Source organism: Sinohyriopsis cumingii, chromosome 16, assembly GCF_028554795.1.
Source record: "Sinohyriopsis cumingii isolate HCF-2022 chromosome 16, ASM2855479v2, whole genome shotgun sequence".
NCBI classification, from domain to species: domain Eukaryota; kingdom Metazoa; phylum Mollusca; class Bivalvia; order Unionida; family Unionidae; genus Sinohyriopsis; species Sinohyriopsis cumingii.
In genome coordinates this window covers 98,020,356-98,038,539 of record NC_142976.1, presented here as the reverse complement: position 1 = coordinate 98,038,539, position 18,184 = coordinate 98,020,356, and the positions used below count along the sequence as shown (strand labels likewise).

The following is an 18,184-nucleotide window of genomic DNA, read 5'->3' as shown; positions in this document are numbered from 1 at the left end:
CTTATCCAAGTTGTTGGAGTTTAACATTTGTACCTCTGGACGGGCACATTTGTACCTCTGCGAACATATAAAACGCTACAGCTTTCCATTTTTATCATCAAGTTTTACAGAAGAAAAATCTCACAGACTTCCATCTACCTGAGAAGCAGATAAAGTGATTCAAAAACTCTCTTATTTTATACTTACTGGAAATGCCCGCTTTCAATCATCGCATTAGAAACAGTTTCCTCAGGATCAAATTTCCTAGTTGAGTTAAACGAAAAACTAATTGTCATAAGCCAAAATTAATTGATAATTGTTTAAAAACATGCTTACTCTAGCAGAATTAGCCATCAGCATGTATTGTATACTGAATACTGAATTTGAAAGCAGGTTTCGAGTCACCCGCCAGTTTGATTTTCTATCTAAAAAAAGATATTAAACATTTTATTTCGGGCTGTGAATAATATCATTTCCAAAATCAGTGTTAATGCAGGGATTTATTCATATATCACATGATGTTGACGACGATTGGAAATCTCCACATTGTTCAATTTACCAGAGTTAAGAGTCAAGTGGTCTGTATCCGGACATCTGGGATGATACGTCTGTAGGAACAATAGATATATAATATACACTAATGAACGATAGATATAAACACTCAGTCATTAGGCACACACACACACACACACACACATACACACAACGTTTACATTTTGGGTATTTATTCAATTATTCATTTAAATATTATTCATACACTCTGTCGAGAAAATTAGACATATATTTATTTCTTATCAATCCACATATTACAATAATAATCTGTTGACGTGTCACAGAGAAAACTAAAATGGAGGCTACAAAATATTGCTTGGAAATGCTGTATTGATATGCAATAATACAGTCATTGGTATTCTTGAAAGATTGGTTCTGTGTTTTCAAACGGGTTTCGTTTAATTCTCAAAGTATCATTTTCTGTTATTTAGACGCGGTTTTCCAAGTAAACTAAACTCCATAAACTAATTAGAAGAGGATTATTTTATATTTGGAAACACACACACACACACACACACACACACACGCATGTGAAAATTATTATTTTATATTTGGAAACACACACACACACACAGACACACATACAACAGTAACATGCATTATTTTATAATTGGTATATGCTTTAAAATTAGTAACTTAGAACTCAGATTTCTAGCCCAGTGTTTGACTAAATATACGGATCACAATGTCATAATATTTGTTGATATTTAAAAATCAAGGTCTGTGCTTGCAAACTAACTGCAGTGTAAAAATTAATAAAACCCGTCTTGAAAATTATTGCTCATGTAAGACAGGTACGTCTAATTAAATTAACTGTAAATATTTGTATAAGTACCTATCTGCAAAGATTGTCAGAAGAAAATTTAGGCGATGATGGTATTTGCAAAATGCATTCCTAAATAATTATTTGCGAACCCTTTAACGCCCAAATTGGTTGTTTGCAAACTGTTAGTACCTCATTTGTGCAAAGCTGTAACAATTTCAGTGTAAACTGTGATTTTTGAAAACATTATATTCTGAATATACAAATATAACTATAAGGTTATATACGTGTAAGTATATATGAATATAAGTATATATAAATATAAGTATATGTAAATATAAGTATATGCAAATATAAGTATATTTGTAAAGGTGAATATATGCAATATTAGGTAGTTTCAAATGACAAAATTTGGTTTGTATGCTAATGAGAAGGTAACATTTTTGTTGGTTTTAACAGTACGTTTAACACATTAAATTCTTTATCATGTCGGGAAAAAGGGAGCTACAAGCCTTTCCAATGGACACAAAGTGAAGCTTTAGCCGTAACACCAATTGCTATAGAAAAATAAGTACATATGCATCAACTCGAATCAACCAATCTAAATGTGAAAATGAAAACAAAAAATATTGTTTTCCTTTGTACTAATACGGATCACTGTCAAAGTAATGCAACGCATTCGTATGAAAAACCTGATCACTGTCAAAGCAATGCAATACATTCGTATCCTAAGTTTGCTCATTGTCAATATCAATGATATCTATACGTATATAAAACCTGATCACTGTCTAAGCAATGCATTGCATTCGTATGAAAAACATGATCACTGTCAAAGCAATGCAATACATTCGTATGAAAAACCTGATCACTGTCAAAGCAATGACAGTGATCCTAAGTTAGCTCACTTTCAATATAAATGCCTGCGTATGAAAAAGCTTATCCCTGTCATTGCAATATAATGCCTACGTATGAAAAACCTGATCCCTGTCATTTCAATATAATGCATACGTATGAAACGTCTGAGCACTGTCATTGTAATATATTCCGATGATAAGTCTGCAACAGTAGTAGAAGATGTAGATAAAACATTTTCAAAGAAAGCATGCAATATCAATAAAAGAAAAAGTATTAGTTGAAACAAAAAACTCTAATTCAGGCCCATTTTCATAATCCGTATTCCATACGGTAGTGGACATTACTAACAAAGAATAGTTGTATACACTTGTACGATTCCAATGTTACAGTAATGAACTATTATTCTCTATGGACCACATCGTCCACTGAACACAATGGACACGTTTTATTCAGAGTTTCATAACAATCTGTACAGTAATAGGCATTGCATTGGTCACCGGAACATTTCACCAGACCAACGTCTTGGAATCCCCCCTCAGCTGTCTCACAGCTTAGGCATATTTTGTCTTTTTGTGAAAGACATCTTGCAAGACATGGGATTTTGAATGACAGCCACGTTATCAGCTGTAGTTGCTCATTGACACATTTTTCCTTATAAGATGATTTGATCTTTTGGCGCAAGAATTTCCGAACACTGATTCGCTTGTGTCGAATTAATTTGTGGAGATATTGAGTTCGTGCTTCGTCCTGTCTTGGATAGTAGTAAGCAGTGATTTTTCTGCGAGCTCGTAATGCACATTCTTTCATGAGAACGAAGAGAACGGCTACAAGATAAAGGACTATGTAGACGGGAATGTTCGATGAGTCTGGCATGGAGGGGTCCGGCAGACAATCTGTCAAATTCAGTTCACCAATATAGCTCTCATTGATGTTTAATTCCTGAATGAGTTCTCGATAAAAATTGGCAACAAATCCAGTTCCATCGACGTTAAGCTGAAATTCGGAACTGCCCTTGTACTGAATATTGACGTTCCCGTGCCGTTTCAAAAGATCAAGGATATAGTAGAGAAGATAGTCAAACAAGAGCACACTAAGACACAGCAAGAAATGCATACCAATCTGAGCCAGGCCAAATCTGCCGTGATCTATTTCCACTAATGTGATACGCCAAGAACTGGTGTCAATGTACAACTTTTTCTCCTTTTTCTTCAGTGGCAATACACAACTCAATCCACAATCTTTTCTTTCTTGATCCAGATCCTTGAAACGTTTGGTAATGTATATGTTGTCATAGGAATCACGTGCCAGATAATTTCGTACATACCAAAAGGATTGCAGAAATAAAAGAATCAATGTCAGGGATAGAACTTTCTCCAGGATTTTTATAAAGTGAAGAAAAGCACCAGTTTTAGCTTCTAATTCTTCCTTCACCTCTTTTTGAATGCTTTCTGCGGATCGACTTGAATTAACATCGGCATTACAATCCATGGTTGTGGACAGGTTAACGGTGAAATAATTGACCACACCGTTCAAGGCTTGTTCAGTTGTGTTTATTGCCTTCCTTAGCTCATCATCTGAAAGTGTTAGGAATCTACAACTATCTTTGATTGCGTCCATTACTTTCTGGCATATCTGTTCGCATGGGTCCGGGACCTCTGCCGGTAGCAGGCGAGTGACAGATCTATAGGAAAAGTAGTTAAGTGAACTGTCATTATGTTACGTGTGCTTAAACACTATGACTATCTATCATTTGAGCAAGCGTCACATCTAAGATGTACATGATTCACTGAAAGTGTAATATTTCCATACACTCGCAAAATCAAACTTTAGAACACAATTTTTAAATATAATCGTTACCTTATTTTGAATGTTACATAATAACTCATGCACGTCTACTCATTAGTTAAGTTCTAAAACTGGTGTACAGTTTGTTAACAATAACATGTATATGACTGAAGCTATTATATTGATCTTCTAATATGAAACGCTCTTGCAGAGACCGATCCGTAAATTAAACTCGGTTAATAAATTGTATTTAAACCAGGTAATAATTCGTAACATTTAAACCACGAAAGTGAACTAAAAGCGAGAAATTTATTCATGCCAATTAGCTAATATGTTATTAATAAATCGGCTGTGGAACAAAATTGCTCAGAAAGAAATAAACGAATAAAATTAGCAAATAACCAAGCTTTCTTCATATATTTAAAAAAATATCACTATTACCAGCATATAGAACTATGACCATTAAAATTGTAGGGTAATATAACCATTGACAGTGTATAACAATATGACCAATTTCCATTATATGCACTTAGTTATATGATTCATTTCCAGTACATATTAAAATGACCATAGACAGTGTTTAGTAATATGACCATTGGCAGTGTTTAGCAATATGACCATTGACAGTGTATAGCAATATGATCGTTGACAGAGTATAGTAATATAACCATTGACAGCGCATAGCAATATGACCATTGACAGTGTATAACAATATGACCATTGATATTATGTAGTAATATGACCATTGATAGTGAATAGTAATATTACCATTGCACGTGTATGATTATATGACCATTGACAGTGCATAGTAATATTACTGTTACACGTGTATAGTGATATGACCATTGACAGTGTATATCAATATGACCATTGACAGTGCATATCAATATGACCATTGACAGTGTATAGTAATGTGATCATTTATCAGTTATAACAATTTTATCACCAAAAGACAGAGAAGGGCAAGACAATATAGTATGCATATTCAGTCTGACTGCCAGAAGACTGGACTTGAACAATGCAGAAACACTTTTACCTTTAAGTGTCACTAACGAATTATTGATGTACTCCTTTTATGTAATATGTTAAATACAAATACCAACATGCCTAGGTACAAATATCAATGTGCCCATATAAAATTAGTATACCCAGATAGAGATAATATACCCAGATACAAGTAACATCATAATCAGTTAAAACTAGTGCATACAAATAACACTATTCCCAATTCCAAATAAAACGATAAGTTATGTCAGTTCCAAATAGCATGCTAAGTTATAAATAACATAAAATGCCCAGTTACAATAGTATACCCAGTCCCAAACTGCATTATGCCCAGTTCAAGTAACAGAATACCTAGTTTCATGTTACAGTATGCCTATATGCAAGCAGCATCGTGCCCAGTTACAAAAAACATCATGCTCAGATACAGATAGTATATCCAGTTGCAAATACCATCATGCCCAGAGAAAACACATCATGACCAGAGAAATAACTTCATGCCTGGATACCAAGTGCATACTCTGTAACAGATGACATCATGCCAAGGTACAGAGAACACCATTCCCAAACCAAATATAATGCACAGTTGCAAATAAAATCATGCTCGGTCACAAAAGTATGGCCAGTTACAAACAACATGATGCCCAGATACGAATATCATGCCCAGTTACTAAAAACATCCTGCCCAGTTTCACATAGTATGCCGAGTTAGAAGTAACATCATGCACATATATAAATAATAGTATGCCCCGTTATAACTTGTATCTTGCCCACATGCAAATAGCATGCTAAATTTCAAACAACATTATGTACAGATGCATATGACATCAAACTCAGATGGAAATAGCAAGCCCACATAGAGATATCATGCCCAGTTACAAATGGCATCATGTCCAGATCAAAATACATACCGATTTACAAAAAAGCATTATGCCCAGTTCGCATAAATTTGACACTTACGATATCTTTAGAGTTTTGACGCATTCTTGTTTGCACTCATCAAAAGCTGATATATTTGGAAAACAGTTCTGAAATTGGATAACTTTAAATTCATATTGGTATCATCTAAATAGTCATTACTGTCTAATGCTAAGATCGCCAGAGAAAGAGCCATACGAAAATTAATCCAATGGAAACGTGTAGCGTTATCTTGCTTGCCAGCTTTATCGATAAAGTAGATCTGAATTGTATACACTTAGGCAAACTCCAAATTTTTAAGTATTAAACAAAAATCACTACCATAATTACCGTTACTTCCACCATCACCATTGAAAAAGGTAGTAGTAGTAGTAATTGTAGTAGTAAATATAGGTTAAACTAAAAATCAAACACGTATTTAAGAAATGTTTTCAAAATTTGAATCATCCACCTGCCATGCACCGAGAAAGAGTTTTGTTCTGCCAACATTTAGAATTTGCTTTCCCCTCTTTTGTTTCTTCTTTTTTTGTGGAAAATATCAGATAAAGCGTTGTATTTATTATTAGTAATCGTTAGAAACGTTATGTTCCGAATGTTAATAATGTTAGAAACGTTTAAAGTTTTTCACTTTCATAATTGAGATAGCTGTAATTTGACTCGTGATTCTGAAGGTCAACATATATAATCTTATATCAGTATTCGTGAGATTTCTGTTATGGCGGAGATCTCGATTTGAATCAGTTTGGGTTTTAGAGGTGCTACATAACATGTGCAGACACTTACGCTTGGGACCAAATGTACAGTCACTTACAATTGGCACCAAACGAACAGACATTTACAGTTGGTACCAAATGAACAGGTACCTACAATTGGTATCAAAAGTACAGACACACATTTGGTACCAAATGAACAGACACTTACAGTTGGTATAAAATGTATTGAACGATAGCACTATCGTGTGAAGTTCACTTTTCCAACTTATATTTTGTTTACCGTCTTCAAAAATGTCTTTCACTAATCTGTCGAAATTGCTAACAGTTAATAAAAAAGATATGTAAAGTCGAGCTCTCGATCACCCAGGAGATTGAAAATAATAATCTCACCTCTTTAAAGGAATCCACAGTATTTTGTATTTTTATAATTTCCTCATCCATTTTCGTCAGACTCGTGTTGACGGGTAAAATCCCTTTACCCATCTCATACTGTAACTGTCTGAGGACATTTTTCTGCCTGTCAATGTATTCTGCAGCTTGTACCAATGGCTTTTTCAGTTGCCCCTGAAGGTCTCGTGTCTGATTTAGGGCAAGATCTGCAATACAGGACATACTTATTGCCACCTCCTCCATGTTGTTTTTGATGTTTTGAACAGTATGAGACAGCATAAAGCCAAATATAATGGACAAGATGACCGCACGTACCTTCCCTGTGAAAAAATTTGGAACTACGAGTGCAACAACACAGCGGAAAAGCATGGACAAGGCTAGACCGACTGATATTAAAACTGTTACAATGGCAAATGTGATACCAGCTTCCAAATCGGAATACCCAAATGAATACCTCAGGACAAGAAATATCAGTCCACCCAGGAAAACCCCAGTTATCGCTCCAAATATTGCTTTTAGGGTTCTGTTTTGGTCTTTGTCAGTTAGGAATAGTTTTCTACCTGTCTGGGTCAGAATTTCTTTGCTCGAGGAGAATTTGCCAAGTAGTTCAGGTGGTTTGTGTCTTGTGTTTTCTTTTTTATTATCAACTGATGGAGTTTCTTCATTGCCATTTCTTTCATTTGATATATTCTTCCATCTTACCTGTGCTGGTACAAGAGGTCTTGGTGGAGGCCACTTCCTGATATCTCCTGTACTTTCCTTCATTGTGATATCACTAGTTTGTCCTTTAGCACTCTCATGGACTACCAAGGTGTCACTTTGTGATGAATTTGCTGTGATTAGCTTTGAAGGCAAAGGTTCACATTGTTTCAAGGTCTTGGTTGGCTCAGAGTCAGTGCATTGGGTGACATGGGACCCAGGGAAAAATCCTACCTTTCCTGTCGACATGTTTTTACCCATATACCAACCATTATCATGTTTCTCTGTATTCATCAACAGATCACCTATCATGAGACTGATATATCCCTCTGCTTCACCTTTGTAATCAAAGTTAGCTTTACACTGGGCCATCTGAACTGAATTCGTCCTTGTTAACTTCTACGAAGATAATAGAAAGCTCCAGTTAATAAAACTTGGATCCCGTTTGAATTGATGTCACAAGTTTTCTTTGATATCAGATATAATTATACAATCCTTGGGCTTCTCTTATAAATAATACCTGTCCGTAGACTCAGTTTCTTCGTATCACAATTATTCAATACCTGAAAAGTGAAAAGATAAACTGAGCGAAAGTTTGAGATTTAGTGGTATAGACCTTCATTCTTGTGCGTGAGTCTGTCAACGTTTGCTATTTTCAACGTATCTGCTATAAATAATAATAATTCAGAAGGAAAATAGAAAAATACTTGAATGCATTCTTAAAGAGAACTGACAAACAGGATTTGACCATGTTTGACAAAGCATCCTGGCTCAAAGAACTCTCACGTTTGTACATATTTGATGATTCTCCAATAAATTAATCACTGTTTCTAAAATCAGAGCACAAAATAAATTACTTTTTACTAAAACGTAAAACGATTTATGTTTTTTACTCTGCAAAATGCAATATCGTGTAAAGCTTGTTCAAAATCATACCGATTTGAAATAAAATATGGACACTGTACTTAAAATATTGAAACCTTTAAATGAACATTTACTAAAATTCGTCTCAAAGAAATTTACCAAATTTAACAGACATCATCCAGACATGAAAGACTTTGAAAAATTTGTAAGTGGCGCAGATTTGCGTCAAATATGGCTACCATTACTACAAAACCATCTTGAGAATATTGTCGAATTTATGAGAAGGCATCCCGAATGAAGGTAATATTAGTCCGAACAAACGATATCTACCCGTTATCAAATATGGCCTCTGTTATGAAATATAAGAAATTCGCAAAATACGCTTCTCTGGGTTCAACTAAAGTTGGCGGAAAGCTTCTTACCCAGAAGTACTTTCAGAAAAATGATGCCGATCTGCTATAAAGTATGGCCACCATTTGTAGAAATAAAAAAATATTTAAACAACTTTATCTACAAAAATCGCATAACGGAATTTGACCTACGTTCACGGAACGCACCGTAGTATAGTGGTTTCTTACCTTTAATGTCTTTATTCTTCTAGGTAGAGGTGATTGGATTTAGTCCTTGTGCTGAAGTTTCATGGAACAAAGTTTTATCGAACAAAAGGATTCCTTGTTAACGTGAACTGAAAACATGAAACTATTTCTATACGGTTGCCTTTTATAGTCGCATCACATTAAACTAAACCACAAGAGACGTAATGTAGCCGAATCTGAATCCGAGTATATCATACTAAATATGGTTATGAGTGAATCATGCCAAATTCAGAGTCAGTCTGAATCATACCAAATCTGTATTTTGCGACTTAAAGCAATACACTCATCAGAATTTTACAAATAGTGGAGATTCGAGATCAGATTTGGTAGTCATTACTAACAATAGAAAATCCATAGAACGACCTCAAAAAGAATGAAATACCGTAAAACCTTTTAAGTTTTTAAGGTAAAGTGCATCGCAAACGGAAGTTACCAACATATAGTCCCTCAGATGGGCATAAAACATTAGTAAAACATCAGTCTACAAGATATGAAGAAATAAAATCAATTATTTGAACGTTTATTGTGTTTATGTATGACGGAAAACGGTACCGCTTTCAGTCCCTGATAGACGGAGAGTACACTGCAAACGGAAGTTATCACTATGGAACGTGACAAATGTTAAGAGGCCCGTTTCAAATGCATGACTTGGAAACAATGTTGTATGTTGTTCATTCCTTTTTACACATTATATACTTACTATTATATTGTTTATTATATGATGTGAATTTCGTATTGTTTATTTTGTATGGTTTTATATGATGTGTACTTTTAAAATATATTTATGTTTATTTCATTTGCTGTTATATGTTCTGCAAACGTCATTATGTGGTGTATGTTTTATTGTATGCTGTGAATTTAGTGCTACATCATATCTTTGTTTATGGAGCGTCTGCCTCGGAAGCGTGAGGTCGCGGGTTCGAAACCCGAACGATTCATTTCAAAGACTTATAAAAATGGTACCAACAGTTGCCTCGCTTGGCGCTCAGCATTATACGGTTTGCATTAGGACTGGTCAGCCTTGTCAGGATAATGTGACTGGGTGGGACATCATGCTACATGTCTGCGGCATGATGCCCCCCCACCCCCAGTGCTAGACATCTCTATAAAATGCCACACTGCAGACATCGTTGCGATATGACTGAATTTTTTTAAAGCTAGGTTAATTATCCAGATCAAACACATACACAGATTATATGCTGTTCATTTGTTTCGTTATGTTTTCTGTGCTGTGCATTTTGTCTTACGTTATGTCTTCTGTGCTGTGTATTTGGTCTTACATTAGGTCTTATATGCGTTTTAGAAGGCGTTTAAGAAAGCTTCAGAAGGAAATGGCAGAAAAGAAAATGTAGCGGAGAGAGCATAGGAAGAGAAAGAAAAAGAAGAGAAGGAAATGCAAATAAAAAGAGAGGAGAAAGAAATTAATATGAAAGGAGAAAGGAAATGAAAATGCACACACACACACACACAAACTGTGGGAGAACACTGGAATATAATCAAGTCGAGCAAAATCACGACATTGTACGATTGGGTCACGCATGAATAGGCCAACACAACCATTGTTCTGGGCTACATGCCTACTATACATTGTATGTACGCGTCCAAAATATAAGACTACACTTAAACAAATAAAACGTGATAGCCAATATCATAAGCGATTTCTTATACAAGAAAAGGGACCATAAGAAGATGAAATCCTTTTCCTCATTTACTAAAAACGTTCGTAATTCGTACCAGGTTGTCAACTCGGTTAAACGATGATGGCAAACTTAAAATAGACACTGTTAAATCTGACAGCACTGTATTATGTCCAATTTGACTGACATAACTGACGTCTAAAAAAAATGCAAGTCATCTAACAAAGGAATATACTGTGTTAAACTCAACCGATGGAAAGAAACAGGGAAGGTGTGATTATTATGTACCACTACAACTGAAAGATATCCACTATCGTGAAAAAACACCATCTTGACAAGGTATCATTCCATGCGCCTATACTGATTCAAGCTTAGTACTCAAGTTCAGCGTGCACGTGACAGTAGTTCGTTGTGATCTGTTTATTGAGTAAATTTATATACATCATGAGAGTTTCATAAGACCAAAAATAGATAATCGGTAACGAAACTGGCAACAGGACATGCTGTATTCACTTCAGAATGTAATTCAATGACAGCTTAAATGACATAATTTCGTGACACATACATACATACACACATACAGACATACATACATACAGACAGACAGACAGACAGACATTCAGACAGACATACAGACATACAGACAGACAGTCGTGCATGCATACTAATCTAATTATGTTACTAGATTTTCAAGTCTTATTTATATACAAAATCAATTTTTGCTCTAAAAATTCCATGCAAACAAATAAATTATATATAAAAGCACATGCAAATTTAAGATATACAGCTGTAACGATAAATACACACTTAGGAGACAGTTATACAAGCAGAAAAAGTTAAATATACAAGAGAGTCAAGACTATGTACACATTCGGAAAACACTTGCAAATGGAATATATATATATATATATATATATATATATATATATATATATATATATATATAACGCAGAGTAATTAGAAGCAATTAACCTAATTATATTAGCGAGAAAATCAATAGTACATTAAGAGGAGAAAAGACCAACATGCACATGACCTTTCAAATTTTAAAAAAATGAACTTTTATTTGATTTGCATTATTTGTATTCTGTCTGAAAAATGTAACAAGTATTGAAAGTGCACTACGGCGATATAGTTGGACTGACAACTATTTCATTGTAGCTACATGATAAATTAAAGACGATTTATGAAACAAATTGTAATATGGTAATAACATAGGTTCCCAGAACATGACCCCTAAGCGGTCGCTGTCAGATCTTCATGTATAACAGCATAGATCTGATTTTAGTCAAATTGATGAGAAGCGAGGAAATCTCAGCGGGGGTGGGGGTGGGGGTGATACAGGAGTGTAGCGGATTATCACCCGTGGCTTTCGACGCTGTGTGTCCGTCATGCGTTGTCCATCGTTTCTTGTGTGTCAGTCAAAATCTTTTATTTTCAACTTCTTCTGAAACATGAATTATGTCGTTATAATGGTCATGCTGTCGGGTAAAGCGTACAAACATTTTACGTTTCAAGCAAATTTGATAAAGAACATTCTGCCAATAAAAAAGTTGTTTGAAAAAATATTTAAACACATAATGCTGAACGGTCATCAAATAAATCCACTTTTGCTTATAGAAAAAAAACATATAAAAGAACTTGTCCAAAACCGTTCCACATAATTTTACAAAATTTACTTATCATTTTTTTTTTGAACAAGTGATGATCTGCCACACATATTGGCACAGTAGTAGTTAAGTGGGATACTATAGGGACAATGGGACTTAGCATTAAAAAGACCCCTGGGACACTTTAGGGACAATGAAAATTTAACATGGAGAAAAATCGTGGGTCACTTTAGGGACAATGGGAATTTAACATAGAGTTTGGGTCTGTATAGGGACAAGGGAAATTAACATGGGAATAGAGTTTGGGTTTGTCTAGGGACAAGGGGAATTGAATATGGGATTTTTTTTATTTTTTTTTAAAAAGTTTTTTTTAAATTTAAATTTAAATTTAAATTTAGAAAAGGGGTAGGCAATGGAAAGGCTATCTCTTTTCGAGAAATATGGCTGGCCCTGAAAAGGGCCTTTGGGTTTATGTTAATATTAATATTAACATAGATGGCATCTGTCACATCTTCTTGTTCTTCTTCTTAAACTCCTTCTAACTACCGGTCCATACACAAGTACCCTCTTGAGACATCCTTGTCTTTCTATGTAAACTCTCCTCATCCATTGACTAGTATCTGTCCTATCAACAACAGTCCACTTTGACCTGACATACATGAGCATGTCCGTCCTAAACATCATGGAAGACACAAGGGTGGATGACTCAATGAGCGGGTACAAACACAAACACACAAACACAAACACACAAACACAAATACACAAACACATACGCTAAGAAACAATAAACAAATCCATAATCTACTATCCACACAATCGTACGTGAGCGGGTACAAACACAAACACACAAACACAAACACACAAACACAAATACACAAACACAAATACACAAACACATACGCTAAGAAACAATAAACAAATCCATAATCTACTATCCACACAATCGTACGTGAGCGGGTACAAACACAAACACACAAACACAAGCACACAAACACATACGCTAAGAAACAATAAACAAATCCATAATCTACTATCCACACAATTGTACGTGAGCGGGTACAAACACAAACACACAAACACAAACACACAAACACAAATACACAAACACATACGCTAAGAAACAATAAACAAATCCATAATCTACTATCCACACAATCTTACGTGAGCGGGTACAAACACAAACACACAAACACAAACACACAAACACATACGCTAAGAAACGATAAACAAATCCATAATCTACTATCCACACAATCGTACGTGAGCGGGTACAAACACAAACACACAAACACAAACACACAAACACATACGCTAAGAAACGATAAACAAATCCATAATCTACTATCCACACAATCGTACGTGAGCGGGTACAAACACAAACACACAAACACAAACACACAAACACATACCCTCACACTATCTTAAAAAAGAGTTAGTGTTTATATTCACACTACTCTACCTACACATTATCAAATTGATGGTTATTTCTTTTCTAGAGTATTGGGTAGCCCTGAAAAGGGCTGTTGTTTTTGGAACTTCATGGACACCTGGTTAATGGTGGCACCTTCCAGGCCTGGCGCCACATACACATCTTATCCCCCAGTTACTTTTTACTTTTTTGGGGGAGAGAGCAGAGGCAGGATATGTCGCTTCAGAATCCCAATTTTCGCTCTCTGGGATTCTGAAATTTATTCTTCTTCTCTTCTTTTCCTTCTCGTCCTCCTCTTCTTTGTTTCTTCTCTCCTCCTCTTTGTATCTTCTTTCCTCTTCTTCTTCTTTATATCTTCTCTCCTCCTCTTCTTTTTTTCTTCTTTCCTCCTCCTCTCTTATCCTTCCCTCCTCCACAATGGCTTCCGCGGCCAGTTCATTCAACAGGCGCCTGGCATATTCCAGATGCACATGAAGTTCCAACAGTTTAGACAGTCTCGTGTTCATTTTTGGTGTTGATCAATCAACAAGGGTAGCTAGACTGCCCAGCGAGTTTCAATTTATAGTGAAAGCGCGGACGTGAAGGAAAACATCCCCCTAAAAAAACATAAAATTGATGTTACCTACATCATGACCAAAAACAACAACGCGCGGACCTAAAAGAAACACTCACTCACTTTTTTATGCTACCCATCACTATTTTAAATTTTTTTATAAATCACTTCAATAGACTATCCACATACGCAAAGCAATCCAATCTAACTCCAAATATACACCTCAAACACCAAAAAAAACATGATTTTAATCTACTATTCATACCAACTTACTTAAGCACTTACTAACACACAAACACATACCCTCACATTTTTTAAAAAAGAGTTAGTGTTTATTTTCACACTACTCTACCTACACACATTGGCAAATCGATCGTTATTTCTTTTCTAGAGTATTGGGGTAGCCCTGAAAAGGGCTGTTTTTTTTTTGTTTGCTATGGCATTCTTTTTTTAGTTTCTAAGAATGCGATGTCCTCTGAGGATAGACTTTCTGGCGATAGGTCTGCTTCTTCGGAAAGAAAAGAAGAACTCTTTGGTGTCGATACGGCAATCGACAAAGCCTCTGTCAGGTTCAGGTTGCTGCTGCTGCTGCTGTTGTTGCTGCTGTTGCTGCTGTCTCTGAAGTCTGTACTTCTCTGTCCATTCTTCTTTCTCCCTGTTCATTTCTTCTCTGAAGAGCTCTTCTATCAGGTCTTCAGTGATTTTTAACATTCTCACATTCTCTATTTCTTCTGGCTTCGGCATCAGACTGTGTCTGACCCTATGCAAATTCACGTAGGCTTCGTTGAGTTTAGCTAGTTTGGAGCACATCTTCTTAGGAGGATGAGTCGACAATGGATGGTTAGACTGGAAACAACCCGGTTGTTAAAGTCAAAGCGCGGACGTGAAGGAAAACATCCCCCACACGGTTTTTGAGTCGCAACGTTTAGTGAGTGTCATGAGAGGGATAGTAAGAAATGAAAGAGCATCAATCCAACATTCTTATAGCTAAACAAAAGACAAAGGCATTTTTTTCAAAACACAACATTTTTTATTCAAAAATCACTTAACACTAAACAACAACTCTAACATTTTTTTAACAACAATGCAACACTAAAAGTTTCTCCACTAGGTAAAGAGGGATAACAGTCTTCCATGGTTTCTAGTAATCTAGGATGACTTCTCTCAAACTGTTGATTTCTATGGCATTATCGAATTCTGCATACAGGATGACGTTCACCGTTTCATCAGGGTCTCGGTCTTGAAACTGAATTTCCACACGAATCTGGCCGGATTTTATAGGGTGGAAATGTCCCTCGTCGCTGCCTTGGTCCGGAGTGAAATCGAAAGCCCACAAAGCGTAGCCTCCTGCATAATCCTCGTACGTAATACCGTGACTGGTATTGGTTCCTAACTGTCCGGTGGCTTCGTACAGGGACAAGTACGATCTCAAGTAATTCTTCTTGGTAAAGTCAGGTTCGAAAGGTCGGGTACACAAGGTCTTGCCATCGCGACTGACTTCGATTTTGGACACGCCAAAGTGTTGAAAGTAGAAAGGATTTTTTTCGGCAGCTCCGTTGAAGGCTGTATTCTCGACGATACCAACGATCAAACGTTTGGGTAACTGTCCTTGGAACAGATGATCTTCGATCATGGATCGCTGTCCCTTGGGAATGGTGAAGGTTTTCACTTCCACGCGTCGTATGGGATACTTGGCGGTCGTTCTGCTCAACGTCTGACTGATGTCGTTTCCCACTTTAGGTAACACTTCCACACGGCGTACGTAGAGTCTGGCTTCTAGGATTTTGGTTTTGTAACCGTCACTATCAGCCATCAAATGGAAAGCGGCACTGCTACGATTCAGTCTCAGACGGACATCCACCCCGTTCAGCAAATACTTTTCTTGCAACCACATGTCCAAATGCAAACGATCCATCAGTTCTAAACTTGTGTCGGCTCCCGTGATTCTCTTTCTTCGTTCTACAAATCCATCATTGTTGTCTTTCTTTTCATCAGTTTCCAATATTTCAAACTTGGTAGGTTCGTCAGCTTCCCATACCACACAGGCATTGAGATGAGTGTTCTTGGCATCTATTCCGTACGTCAAGAGATTTTCCAGGTAGGCACGATAAGGGTAAGTATCCATGCTGCTACTGACCAGTTTGTTATTCAAGTACAAGTCCACTCCACTGAACAAGGAATGCATGAAATTGTTGACGGGAGCTACTGCTTCATCGTCTATAGCACCTCCAGTCTTATCTAGAATTTTGACTTTCAGGTACAAGTAACTGCTATTCAGATCGATGTAATCTTCGGGCTGTCCTTTGATTTCAAACTCGATGGGAGCGGAATCGGTCAGTGAGGAGACGGGGTGAAATTCCACCCACTGGGATTCTTCCATCGTCATCATCGTGGGGGGCATGGCAAACAGATCCAGTTCCGTCTTGGAACAAGCGCAAGATTCTCGGTGCATCATTTTTTTTTTTGGTCTCTTTTCTCAATAATCGAAAACGTCTAAGTCTCGAACGGTTCTTCTTTTCTTGGCCTTTCTCGCTTGAAGTCTGGTGAAAGGGTGTTTTCTTTGTCGTCTCTTTCTGCCTTGTCCTTGCTGAATGCCTGACTCGGTAGCGTGCAGGGCATTTATAGGTGTTTCTCGTTGGCCTAAAATGTCTTTGCCCGTTTGCAGCAAGACATTTTTGCCTGCCCTCATGAAGGCTTCTTTAGGGTTTTGTTTGTCGATGATGACATTTTGGAGAAATTCTTTGCCTTGCGTCAGTGCCGCATCTTTCAAGGCGTGCAATCCGCGTGTCACCATCGGTTTCAACACCGGGGCCACCGAACGAAAGGCCGATTTTAACATATCTCCTAAACCGTTTCCTCGCTGTCGAGCAACCCCTCGGTACACTGGATACATGACTTACGAATCGTGAGAAAACCGTTTTCGAAAATGGAGTTTCACCGTGACTTTTCCTTTGGTGAATGGAATATTTTGTCCCAAATCTCCTTTTATAGTAATGTTGACCGTGTCCAAATACGACTTACTGACAGGCAAATAGTGAGGATGTATAAATTCGCGGTGGACGTGGTAAGTGTTTCCACCTTCCTCGTCAGTGTTCGTGGAAGAATCCACTTTGAAAGGAATGACACGCAGTAACGGTACGGAGGTGTGTCCCACCACGTTATACTCCACCACATCGGAGTACACAAACATCAAATTCAGTCCTTGGTTCAGTTCTACCGGGGCACAAAATAACTTGCTAAAAGACTCGTTGTCGTAAACGATGGGTAATTCGTTTTTCTTGATCATGGTCTTTCTCATGTCCATGTCTCCGCCCAACATGTCAAACAATTCAGGACAAAATAAAATGGACAGGATTTTACTCCGTTCAAATTTCATCAAGAAGCGACGAGCTGTTTTGTGGTACTCCATGGTGACACTTTTGTTGACATGCTCCAAAGCTTTCAGAAACACGACATTAAACCTGGAGGTTATGGTGCTGACCAAATGTTGACCACTAAAATAATAGCCTGGGGGAATGAACAAGTGATAGGTGGTGTAATTTTGATTTTATGTACGGGTTTTTTTGTCATATTTGACATTGCTATCCATCCACTGTTGCATTTGCTCCTCATGAACTTCCACATCAAAAAAAATTTTGATTGGGAAGGACATTGAGGACTTGGGTCGGGTGAATCATTTCTACTAAAGCCACTTCCCAATGGGCTTCGTGATCTAACTGGATGGCTTGAGGTAATTTGGCCGTGTAACAGCACAACGTGTTCTTGGGAAACACCTCCATGGAACTGTCACTGGGTAAAGTTAAGTAAAATTGGTTTTGGTGACTCATAATTCCAGAGTT

The 18,184-nt window shown here is 36.8% G+C and overlaps 1 protein-coding gene across 1 annotated transcript; it reads right to left on the bottom strand.

The window, feature by feature from the left end:
• Positions 1 to 1,638: 1,638 nt before the first annotated feature.
• On the bottom strand, positions 1,639 to 9,431 carry LOC149781039 (DC-STAMP domain-containing protein 2-like). The gene is made up of 4 exons (XM_089938170.1): positions 9,099 to 9,431; positions 6,958 to 8,219; positions 5,897 to 5,964; positions 1,639 to 3,830 (listed from the first exon to the last, which is right to left on the bottom strand). Exons 2-4 carry the CDS (start codon positions 8,026 to 8,028, stop codon positions 2,549 to 2,551), a joined length of 2,421 nt encoding a protein of 806 aa, XP_089794296.1. The 5' UTR covers positions 8,029 to 8,219; positions 9,099 to 9,431; the 3' UTR covers positions 1,639 to 2,548.
• Between the last annotated feature and the right edge of the window lie 8,753 nt (positions 9,432 to 18,184).